This window comes from Drosophila albomicans, chromosome X (assembly GCF_009650485.2).
Source record: "Drosophila albomicans strain 15112-1751.03 chromosome X, ASM965048v2, whole genome shotgun sequence".
In the NCBI taxonomy this organism is placed as follows: Eukaryota; Metazoa; Arthropoda; class Insecta; order Diptera; family Drosophilidae; genus Drosophila; species Drosophila albomicans.
In genome coordinates this window covers 20,326,977-20,339,083 of record NC_047627.2, presented here as the reverse complement: position 1 = coordinate 20,339,083, position 12,107 = coordinate 20,326,977, and the positions used below count along the sequence as shown (strand labels likewise).

General features: G+C 33.5%; 2 protein-coding genes across 3 annotated transcripts in view; one reads left to right on the top strand and one right to left on the bottom strand.

Moving 5' to 3' along the window:
• LOC117565423 (ras-related protein Ral-a) overlaps positions 1-2,621 on the bottom strand; it is a 30,720-nt gene extending 28,099 nt beyond the window's left edge. Inside the window, exon 1 of one of the 2 annotated variants that reach the window (XM_034244518.2) lies at positions 2,408-2,621. The gene's annotated coding sequence lies outside the window, so the exon portion shown is untranslated. The remainder of the gene's footprint in view (positions 1-2,407) is intronic. The other variant, XM_034244510.2, reaches the window with a different exon arrangement.
• A 1,477-nt stretch (positions 2,622-4,098) lies between these two features.
• Positions 4,099-12,107, top strand: part of LOC117574245 (neurogenic protein mastermind) — a 113,505-nt gene continuing 105,496 nt past the window's right edge. The window contains exons 1-2 of the mRNA XM_034257992.2: positions 4,099-5,078; positions 5,413-5,724. Of these exons, the coding sequence (XP_034113883.1) occupies positions 5,653-5,724 (72 nt within the window). The 5' untranslated portion in view covers positions 4,099-5,078; positions 5,413-5,652. The remainder of the gene's footprint in view (positions 5,079-5,412; positions 5,725-12,107) is intronic.

Genomic DNA, 12,107 nt, shown 5'->3' with positions numbered 1-12,107 from the left:
CCAAGTCCACATGACCAGAAACAAAGGCGACAAAATGCAAATCGAAAATCAATATAATATCATCTAAGAACGCATAATATTTTGACACAGTTTTTCAACATGGGAGCTTAGAACACAACTATTGTGGTGGACTGCACTTGAAGATACCCTGTAAGCGGATTGATTGGTTCTCTATAAATATTTCATTCCAATTTCAACATTTTGCTATTAATTTAAGTTTCAGCAACAGAATGTAAATCCCTTTTTATTTAGATTATATATCCTTCCATAAGAATAATTATTAAGAATTAAGTAGACCTTATTAAAAATCCGTTTATTACTCTATAGAAATATAGATCATTACTTTAAAAATCCTATAAAAAATCTAAAATCAATATAATATCATCTAAGAACGCATAATATTTTGACACAGTTTTTCAACATGGGAGCTTAGAACACAACTATTGTGGTGGACTGCACTTGAAGATACCCTGTAAGTGGATTGATTGGTTCTCTATAAATATTTCATTCCAATACCAACATTTTGCTTCTATTTAAGTTTCAGCAACAGATTGTAAATCCCTTTTTATTTAGATTATAAATCCTTCCATAAGAATAATTATTAAGAATTAAGAGGACCTTATTGAAAATCCATTTATTACTCTATAGCAATTTAGATCATCATTTTCAATACTAACTATAGAAATCCCATAAAAAGGATATAATAACTATGACAAATATAATGATGAAAAGAAGAGTTATCTTAAAACCACAACAAACTGATTATAGAACAATATTTATAGAGAAATTTATTACACTGCTTTCCACAATTACATTTCTATCACAGAAACTTCATTTTTTTTATCAATCTCTTTGAGTGACAAAAATAATAAAGACTGATATTTGAGCATTAAAAACTCACAATTCTGAGCAGATAAGAAAATTCAAACTGAACTTGAACTTGTTTTAATATGCGGGTGATAAGAACTATTGTCATTATTTCCAAATGATAATTGCGATCAATTTGAATCATATTGTTTTGTAAAAAAAAGCTAAACTCTAAGCAATTGAAATTATTATTATTTTTTTTATTGAGAGTAGATAAAGTGGACGAGTGATCGACTATGCAAAAAAAAAAAAAGAAACTATGAAAGAAGAACATGTGAATAGAGCGCAACGCATAGAGCGAGCGACCGCCAGAGAGAGAGAGAGAGAGAAAGATAGTATAAAAATGTGAACATGGAATGCGCATAGCGAGAGAATGAGTCAACTTCATTCGCAGCGCGCAAAACGAATGCGGGTGAGATGTGAACACAAAACGATGGGCGACAAAAACGACAAGAGCAGCGACGCCGACGTCAGAGGGCGGATTGCACTGCATAAAGTGAAGCTACGCACTGTGTGTGTGTGTGTGTGCGTGTGCGTATGTGTCCGACAGCTCCTCTCTGCGTGTGTGAATGTGTAAGTACCTCTCTGTATGCGTGTGATGTTGTTGCGTCTGTGTGAGTAGAATAAGGTCAAGCGGGGTGCGGCGCAAAAATGTTTCCGCTGATAGCGTTGATAAAAAAGTCAGCAACAATTTTGAATGACAAGAGAGAAGAGGGCAGAAAGCAGAGCAGAGGCGTTGCCACTGACAATGAAGCAACAACAACAACAATGACTACAAAACAACAATGCAAATTATACGCATACAAAGAATGGCAAACAGCAGCAAACCGAAAAAAAAAACAAATTTTATATTTTTTTTTGTTGAATTTAAATAATAAAGAAACCCGAGTAGAAATTTCACTTTTGCTATGCGCCATGCGGCGCCCGTTATAAGCAGTGACTGCGGCAGAGACAGCAACAAATAAATACACACAAGCATATGCATTGGGCTTGGTTTTTTTTTTTGCCTTTTGCTTCGTACACACACTGAGCACACACACACACACAGAGACAAGCAGCTAGGCCGCACTTTCTTTGACGCCGACGACGACGCCGTTGCTGCTGCATCGTCTGCTGAGATCGTTCGCCTTTTGGCGGCTTTTGCTAAATTTTCTTGTTGTTGATGTTGGGCAGACAGGACGCTCTGAGCAATTAATCAATTATAGTACAGCAGCTACCACACACACACAAGCATTCACACACATATACAGCCAAACACACGGCACGCACACCAAAAAAAAACCCTATAAACCAAATCGAGCGCAAACTTTGTGCCGTTTTTTGGCGTATTTTCTTTCTTCTTCAATTCAACGATGACGCGTTCGAAAAAAAAAAACAGAGGGAACAACAAAATCAAACAGAGTAGAATTACACACACTTGGTAAATAACACAATATACAACACAACAACAACAAAAAGGTCAGTCAGCAACATAAAAAAAACGTTTAAAAAAATACTCTTATATTTAAAGAAAGGGGCGAGAAATGCAATGAAAACATACAAATTCGTAATCACTTTGTGTATAGCCGCCTTTTGCTCGTTGTGTGCACTTTGTTTTTTTGTATTGTTCGCAGCTTACTAATGCGTTTTTTGTATTCTTTTGGCAGCGCGTCTTTTTACTGTGGAATTATGTTTATAATTGAATGTCGGAACGCCTCGATATTGATAATATTGTTAACTCGCTGCGCACAAAAACCGAAAATGAACTGAATAGAGTTGAATGCTGTGTGACCGTACGTTGCATTACTAAATATACCACGGTTGGTTGGAAATCAAACCTGCGCAATACAAAATACCAAATACCAAAAACATTTTCAGGTATTTGTTCAAATGAACTAGCAGACTTTAAATGAATTATAATTTTTATAGTTTAGAATTTTAAATTTAAAACTTTAGTAATTTTAAATGAATTTAAATTAACAACAAATTGAATTAAATTTTGTTCCGTTATTTCGTTAAGAACCAAATTTTTATTCAAGTAATTCACTTGAATTGGAGCAACTCTGTTATAAGGAGCCGTATTTATCTGTGCGCAGTGTCAACAATAGTTATATTTTAGTAAAAATCTCATTTAACAATTAAAATTACAAATATAATATAAACAATTTATTTTTCATTTAGTAACAAATTTTTATATTTTTCAGTGTTTTTTTTATTAGTTTTTAAGTAAGCTGTTATTTAAATTTCCATTCATGTTATTAACATTATAGCAAAATGTTAAAGTATTGGTTATTACAACAGTAAATACTTTGTATGCCTCAATATCAATAGTTATTAAATTACTTCGGCATAATATCAAATAGTTCGAAATGATATAAAAGTGTGTAAATTCAGAAGATAAAATAGAATATAATACTAATTCATTACATTGCAATGCACAAGGTATTATTCTTCTTATAAATGACGGCATAATACAGTTTTAATGAATATTTTAATATATTAATAAATTACAAATATATTTTAATTATTTTGTATATTATTGAATACGTGATAGTTTGCAAGCAACTAATTTGAATTTGTTGGACGTTGAGCAATGGGACCATATATATTAATACCGTATTCACACTTTTATTTTTTATAGTATTTAAATAAATTTGCAATAAGATTTCTTTATTATTATTTGCATTACTTTAATAATATATCAATTTAACTTAACTGCTGATAACATTAGTTTAATTTTAAGCTTTCAAGTGCTGTAGTAATTTCTATGTTAAATATTGGCACTGATTATATTTATATTTAAATATATATTTTAATAGCCTGAGCATTTTGCTGAAATATAATCGCATAGAGCTTTTAAAGTTACAGACCCTTTCCATGTTAACGCCGTTAGTTAACATTAATCGAGCCGTAAAATTAATCGCTACTGTTACATATCAGCTGATTTGCTGCTATGTATATTTTATTCATTAAAAAAGCACCAATATTTCACATATTATTTACCTAAAAGTTTGATAATAAATGCATTTATAATAAATTGAGAATTAAGCACCAAAAACGGTTAAACTAAATATAAAGTTCAAATTTATTTTCAGTTATCGATAAAGCTTTTATGAAGAGTTTACTGGGTACATTTCGTGCAGCGGCCACACGATTGTTATCGATAGATAAATATTTATTCAGCCAGCCCTTACGACAGCTGAGCGCATTTTTTAGCACATTTTTGCAACGCGACGCGTTTGTGGAGCTTCTGCAAAAAATTTTTTTATTGTGACACAAAATATAAAAAAACAACATTGAAAATCAACTCAAAGAAAAAACCCAAATTGTGCTAAGTGCGTGTGCAGCCAGCAGCATAAATTGTTGCTAATCGGATAATTTTTTTTATTGTTTTGTTTCGTTATTAGTTAAGCTTGATGATAATACAAAAGCTTTGCTCCTCTCCAAACGGCAAACGAACTGCAGCAGCTGCAAAGTAAAAAGCAAAAAGACAAAACTTAACCTCGCAGCATTTGCGAAAAAAAAACGTCGCCAAGCAAAGAAAGACGCGAATCCAGAGCGTCTGCGAAAAGAAGCATAGAGAGAGCGAAAAGCTACTACTTTAGTGAAAGATAAAAAAAGTGTTTGTTGCAGTACTTCTATTTTTTTTATTTTTTTTTTTGATCCCTCATATTTGTCTGTCAACAATAAAATAAATTTTATTAAAAAAGGAGAAGAGAAGAGAGAAAAAAACGGCAAGTGTACTCAAATTTTTTTTTGTGGCAGCGCAACTAAAACTAAAACGAAAGAAAATGTACAAGAGAAGAAACACAAAACAACAAAATTGACCGGCGAGCAAAAGCAAAGCAAATCAAAAAGAAGAAGAAGCAGCAGCAAAAGCATCTACATACGAATACAAAAACTACAACCGTATGTGTGTGTGTGTGTTGTGTTGTGTGTGTGTGTATGTATTGAATAAATACACATTGTTCCAATTGACATAATAATAAATAAATAGAGTACTGAAATGCTTTTGCTTATGCTAAATGCAATGTTATTTAGCCGGCATTGATAATTGATCAAAATATTTGCGTAACATTCGATTATTTTGGCATTTGTATTGAACTGAACAATTTTAACCCTAGTTTGGCTTGTATCGCAATTTTCCAATCGGAATTTGTGAACATATTCAAATTGGCAACAGCGACGCAACATGCAAATTTTTATTAAATTCAACTGTTTTTAATTAAAAAGTAAGTAATATAAAAATATTTTTATTTGGCAAACCAAAAGTTTGAAAATAAATTCAAATTTTGAAATGTCAAATAATAATATAATAAACCGGAAATAATAAGTTATTGAATTTATTTATAAGTAGTACTAATTTTAAATAATTAAATATGTTAAAAAAGGATCAATTTTGTATTGGTATTTTTATTTAAAATAAATATTAATAATATTATGCAAACTTTATAAGATTATTTAAATTTCAATGCTTTTTGTCAATGAATATAACTATAGTTTTTTTTTAAACACCGCCCTAAATTAAATTGTCAAATAATTCTAATGACAACTACAAATTTTTAGCTAATATGCCAACAAATCGTCATGGCACTGACAATTGTTGTTGCTGTTGCCGTTCCTGGGCAAGTTAATTGCACTAAAACTAGAACAAAACATAGCAACTTTAATTGCTAAACCAAAGAGCAAGGAGCAGAAAATTTAACTCACATTTTCTTGAATAACATTGAGAATCGAATCAACAAAAACAACAAACAACACACAACAAAAAAATCGGACAATTAAACCCAAGCAAAAGGAGTAAAAATGGATCACTTTCAAACATCGCTGAATCCCCGGAAACAGGAGCTGCTCGAGGCCCGTTTCATCGGAGTCAGGGTAAGTGTAAAAAGTATATATTAAAATACGAGAGAAGGAGAGTGAAAAAATGTATTAAAGTTATACAACTTATATACCTGTTTATTTGATCGAAAAGGGAAACTAGATAAAAATCAAAAGTTTATTATTTTCGATGCTTATTTATTTTGATCTAATATTAATTAATATAAAATAAATTTCAAAAATTTATTAATGTTGAGGCGTATTTATTTTGTTCTAATATTCAAACACGAAACTGAAAATATTTTAAATTTCAAACAACTTTACCATGTAATTTTAAACTATTCACAAAATTTTCTTATTATCGAAAGTTGGTGAATAAATAAAATGAGCTTAAAAATGTTTATATTTCGATTGTGATTATAATAATAAAAAAAAAACCTAAAACAAAAATAGATAAATAAATCATAATCATAGCAAAATGCAAACATAATAAAATTAAAAATGAAAATACGGCTAAAAACATTTTTTTTGTAATTAGCTTCGAGTTGGTTTTAACGGCTACAATGGGTTAAAAGCCAGGCCAGGCCAAACGGTTATTGCACTTTGGAATTGTCCGCAACACACAACTTAAACTTTATAATACATGTTGTTGTTGTTGTTGTTGTTGTTGTTGGGGAGAGAGCGAGAAAGAGAGTGAAGGTCTCTTGTGCAGAAAATGAAAGATGGAAGGAAGATGAAGAAGATGCTTTTCCCATAGTTTTTTTTTTTTGTATTCGTTTCGCCCTTTTCTTTGCACTGCTTTTGCTATGTTGTTGTAGTTGTTGTTGCTGCTCTCCTAAGATTTGTGAACAAAGCAAAGGCAGCGAGAAGAAAAGAAATACACGACGAAGCAGAGCATAAGCAAATAAATTAGCGTAAAAAAGATGTGCGGGCAAAAGAAAGCTGCCAATACACATACACATTGCTGCGTTTGTGTGTGTGTATATAGGAGTATATAAGTGTATGCAAGTGTGTGTGTGTGTGCGTTGCATACTTCAGAATGAATAGCTCCACTTACACATGCAAGTTTGTTGTAGTTGTTGTTGTTGCTGCCTCGTGACAAGTCGTGGCATACACCAAACACACACACACACATAGTGAATACATAACATTGCAGTTTGCACAAAGAACGCAGCAAGTAGTATATACAGTTTTACACACACACACACACACACACACACACACACACACACACACACACACACACACACACACACACACACAGAGGAAACATTTGCACTTGGCCCCCTACCCCAAAACATTTACGAAGCGAAACCAAACCAAACCAACTAACTTCTCCCCCACCACCTCCTCACCTTCCTCCTCCTCCTCCTACATTTCGCTGTATCACACCACCACGCCTTTTTCGCCCCATATCGCATACACTTTGCACACAGTGCGCCCAACCATCTCTCCCTCTCTCTCACTCGCACTCTTTGTCGCTCTTTTGCGCCTAGGCTAGGCTGGTTCTGTGTTCTGTGTTCTCTGGGTCTGCCACGTCTCTGTGGTTGCCTGAAGAAATGAAAGCAACAGAACAGCTGATAAGCGCGACGTTGTCGTCGTAGCTGACGGCGACTGCGGCAGCGGCAGCGACAGCGACGTCAACGTTGGCTTCAGCATTTGCGTCTATGCTTTTTGGGTGGTGAATGGGGAGTTGAGGTGAGGTGAGGTGAGCATGGTGAAAAACATGCCAAGACTCAACTCGCGTTGAAAAGCATAAACCTTTGATGATAAGTTGTGATAAAACTGTGTTCTAATTAATTTCTTGTATTTGATAAGAGAATAAACTTAACATATTTAGGGGAAACAAATTTATATTAAACAAAAAACATGGAAAAATCAACCATAAATATAGGCTTAAAAGCTACATAGTTAATAAAAGTCAACAAAAAAAAAACAATAATAATAATCAATACTTATTGTTATACTTAAGTGCCAAACTTGTTTTTTTTCCATTGTATTTCATCGATTATATACTTTATTTCCTTTAATTTTTAAGGTAGCTTTTAAAGTATGCTTATTCTTCGAGTGATTAAAATTCACTAAAGTTTCTCATACTTTTCTTTAATATTCAACAATTGAAACTTTTTTTTTAATGTCATTTTGTACAACTCTTGTCCACTGTGCAACGAATCGGTGGCATGTTAACAAACATTTCTCTGTTATGTGGTCTGCTGTTAACAGTTGAAGATATCGTTGCTGCTGGATTGCTGTGCGCCTCATACAGGCGTTTAAAAATTGTTTCACTCAATTTGCAAATTAACGCAAATTGTAGTGTAAATGTTGATACACACACACACACACATGCGTTTGATATCAACGATAGCATCCCAAATATTACCACAGACTCAATCATCAAATATATGATGTACATACATACATACATGCATATTTCTAACATAGCATAACATAACATTTAATTGCCCTGCGCCTGTCAACATCTCTTCTACACAACAATAACAGCAGCAGCGGCGGCGGCAGCGTCAGCAGAAGACAAGGAAAAGGTATCTGCGGTATCTCGGCTTCCGCATGTTATTAACAGTGACGTTTTGCCGGCTAATGCGAAAAAGCAAAACACAGCTACAAACACACACACACAGACACATGCTGTGCTTCGGCTGCTGTTTTCTGTTGTAGTCGTAGGTCGCTGCTGTTGGCAGCCATTTTAACATTGACAGCGACGTCGCCGCGTCGCTTTGCGCGTCTGTAGCTTTTTCTCTCTCCCTCTCTCGCTGTGCTCAACGTTGCTCTCGCTCTTGCGTTCGCTCTTTAGCTTTGCCTATATTTGTGAGTGCGTGTGTGTGTGTGTGAGTTTATGGCAGCCGGCTTGTTAGCGGCTGTTTGGCTTTTGTCTCGCATTCGTTTTTATGGTTAATCAGTTGTATTATTTTCTGTTGTTATTGTAGTTGCGCTGTTGTTGCCGTAGCAACGCGTCAAGTGGACGCTGCTGTTTTTTTTTCGTTGTTGTATTTTTATGAGCTTTTCATTGAGCGTAAGGCAAACAGATTTATGATGGTTATGGTTAAATATACATACATACATATATACACTGTATATATTTTTAGCTCATTCATTTGTCTGATAAGAATTATCGCCGCGCCTTTTACTCGCTGGTTCTTGTCTCTGTTAAAAACGAACCACCAACAAAAATTGATTACGAAGATCGGGCCAAAAGGCAGAGCCCGGAAAATGGCTAAGCACAAAAGAGAAAAACACGAAGCTGCACCCGGCAGCTCTCTTGCTCCTTTTTCCCTTTTTTTTTTTTTCTTTTGATGCAGCAACAACAACAACAACACAACGTTCGCCTCTAAAGCAATGTTTGCTGCTACAATTTGTTTTTTGCTTTTTGCAGCCGCGAGACAGCGACTGCGACGACGGCGTCGCTATTTCGCAGTTAACGTCGCAGTCGCGTCGCCGGCGTTTCTCACAATTTTCCCAGCCCGAAGTGCATGCAGTTTTTCACTGTTTTTTCAGTTGATTGCCACGCTTCAATGGAGTTTCAGTTCGAGTTCGAGTTCGACTTTGAGTTGTCATCCATTCGTTGTTGTTGTTGTCGCTATTCTCTAGCTTACGCGTGACTTGTCTGTGTGTGTGTGTGTGTCTGTGTGCGAACGAGCGAGCGAGAGAGAGAGGGAGAGCGCGTGAGAGCTTTGTGAGAATTGCAAATTGAAAACTAAGAAATTCATTTTTTATACGGTGCGTGTTTCTTTGTTTTTTTTTTTTTGATTTTTTGTTGTTTGCAAAATAGTGAAATAAACAAAACAGCAGAAAAGCATAGAAGTAGCGAACAAAACATAAAACAAGTGAAAAATGCAAATTTGTGAAAAAGAAAATAACTAAATTGTGCGCAAAAAAGTTAAAGGCAGAGCAAGAAGAAGAGCACTATTCAAACGCAGCTTAGCGAAGACACAAACCCAAACAGCGACATGCCCGTCATAAAGCAAAGGAAAATGAGTCGTTTTAAGGTTAGTAAAGAAAAAAAATGGAGTATAGAGTAAACGTAACGGAGATGAAAGAAAAAGAAAGAGAGAGGAAGAAAATGAAAGATGGAAAGAGAGAGAGAGGGAAACTTATGTATGTGCATAATTTCATTTGATCACATTTATTGCCATTTTCCTGGTTTTGCCTGCATTTCTTTTTCCGCTCTACACTGTTATCCTTCCTCTCTCGTGTCCTTGTTGAGTCGTTAGTAAAGTGCCCGAATGTGAGAATGGATAACAACATGCAAAAAATAAAGGGGCAGACATAAAGTGAGAATCAGATAGACAACGCTGAGAGAGGAGCTTGGCGAGAAAGTGATATGTTGCCACCATATTTCCCACATGTGGCAACTTGCACACATACAAACATCTGTATAATGGGGAGACTACAAATTACATTCATATCGTTACGAATTACATTTAATTCAGATATATGAATTCTTACATTTTAAATGCCGAAATTTTTCCGATATCTATCTAAGATTATTTTGGGAAAAATATATTCAAAAATTTAATGAAATTTTAATAATATTAGCTAACGTATTATATAGAGGAAATATATATAGACAAAAAAAAAAGCAATACAAAAATTAATGAATTACCAAATAAATATTATAAATATAATAAATACTATTAAAAACAAATATTATTTATATCCATTTATATTTTTGTTTTTCTTTAAACCAAAAAATTGTCTGCTCTTTAATAGTTTTTTATAGAATTTTTTAAATAAAAATCACTATTCTTTATTTTTTCAACATACAATTTCAATATAAGCTCCAAATATTTATAGGAAAGTTATAAAAACGAATTACTAAAAGAAAAATTTGCTATGTTGACAATGAAAATCAACATTCTTTATTTTTTCTAACACATAATTTAAATAAATTCACTTAATATTTAAAATAAATCTAGAAAAATCAATTTTTATAAGAAAAATATTGCTCTGCTTACAAAATTTACAATTTATAAGCCAATTTTTGTTTTTATAGCAGATATAAGATTATAAGATTAAAGATTATAACATTTCCAACCAATAAAATATTTATTTTGAACACGTTTATAATGTCAATATGCTTTTGGCTTTTAACTAATATCAATTTCAGCATCATTTGCATAACCAATCAATGAAAAGTTGATTCAAAACAGTATTTGCTTGCAGACCAAATTCATTGAAATTTGCTTAATTGATGAAATTGACTTTTAAATCGAATGTTGAAAGTAAACTAGACGAATTCAACAATTTGAATTTAACAATAATTAATGTCAAAGGCAAGTGAAGTAATTTGTCAACTCGAAACCAGAAAATATGGCATTATAAATCCCCGACTAATATGTTGAAAAAGAATTGTCTAACTTCATATTTTTGAGGCTAGCCAATAAATAACAACTAGTATTATTTAAAATACCAGTTTAACGATTGTCTACAATCTATTTATATGAAGACTGAATTATTTATTTGGCAAAATATCATATTGAAAAAGTTTTGTGTCTGTGATCTTCAAGTTTTCTTAGGGATTTTTTGTAAAGTATTAATAAAAAGTATGTAAAGACCATATTTTGTATCTATAATTTTTCTTTGTTTATTTTTAATTGCATTTTTAAATAATCGGAGAGAAATATTTATGAATAGTAGGTAAAAACAAATATTATTTGCAATTCCTTTAAATTTAAGTCAAGTTGACATAGTTTATAGGGTATATCGTAGTCGTATTCATTGTCTATGGTTTTGAACTTAGGTTTAGACCAAAAAGCAACCGTAAAAACTATTGTAGACACAAATGCACATAGAAAAGAAAACTGGTAATGCAGCAAAGCAGAAGAAGAAGAAGAAGAGGCAGCAGAACACTAATCAGAAGAAACAGTTGGCAGAAGAAGACGACACCAAGCCAGAGCAGTAGTAGAAGAAGAAGAAGCAGCAACAGAAGCAGAAACAGAAAACAGCAAATAAGAAAACCTAATTTCTCTTTTTCTCGCGTCGTTTGCCTTTTTTTCAACCTTTTTTTTTCAAATACAAAAACAATCGCAACAAAAGTAACAATAGTAATGGGCAACGGCATAACAAAAAAAAAAAAAAAAAAAAAACAAGAAAAAAATTCGCAAGTTCATTGAACTTTCCATGAAAATTATACGCTGCCAGAGAGCTCAGAGCTTGGGAGCAGCGAGAAAACGTAGGAAAAAAAAAAAGATTGCCACGGCGGCACAGCAACTACAACAACAACAGGCATTAAAAAAAAAAAAACTAGTCATGCGTCGCTGCCGACGTCGACGTCGCTGTCGCTGTCGCTGCATAGATTTGTGTTGTGCTGTGGCGACCTGACCTAAAATGCAAAAATCTTTGCTGCCCTTAACAGTCTGCTGTTATTAACAGCGGCCGCAACTGTTAACTGCCTAAGCATTAACAGAGCGCGAGAGAACGTC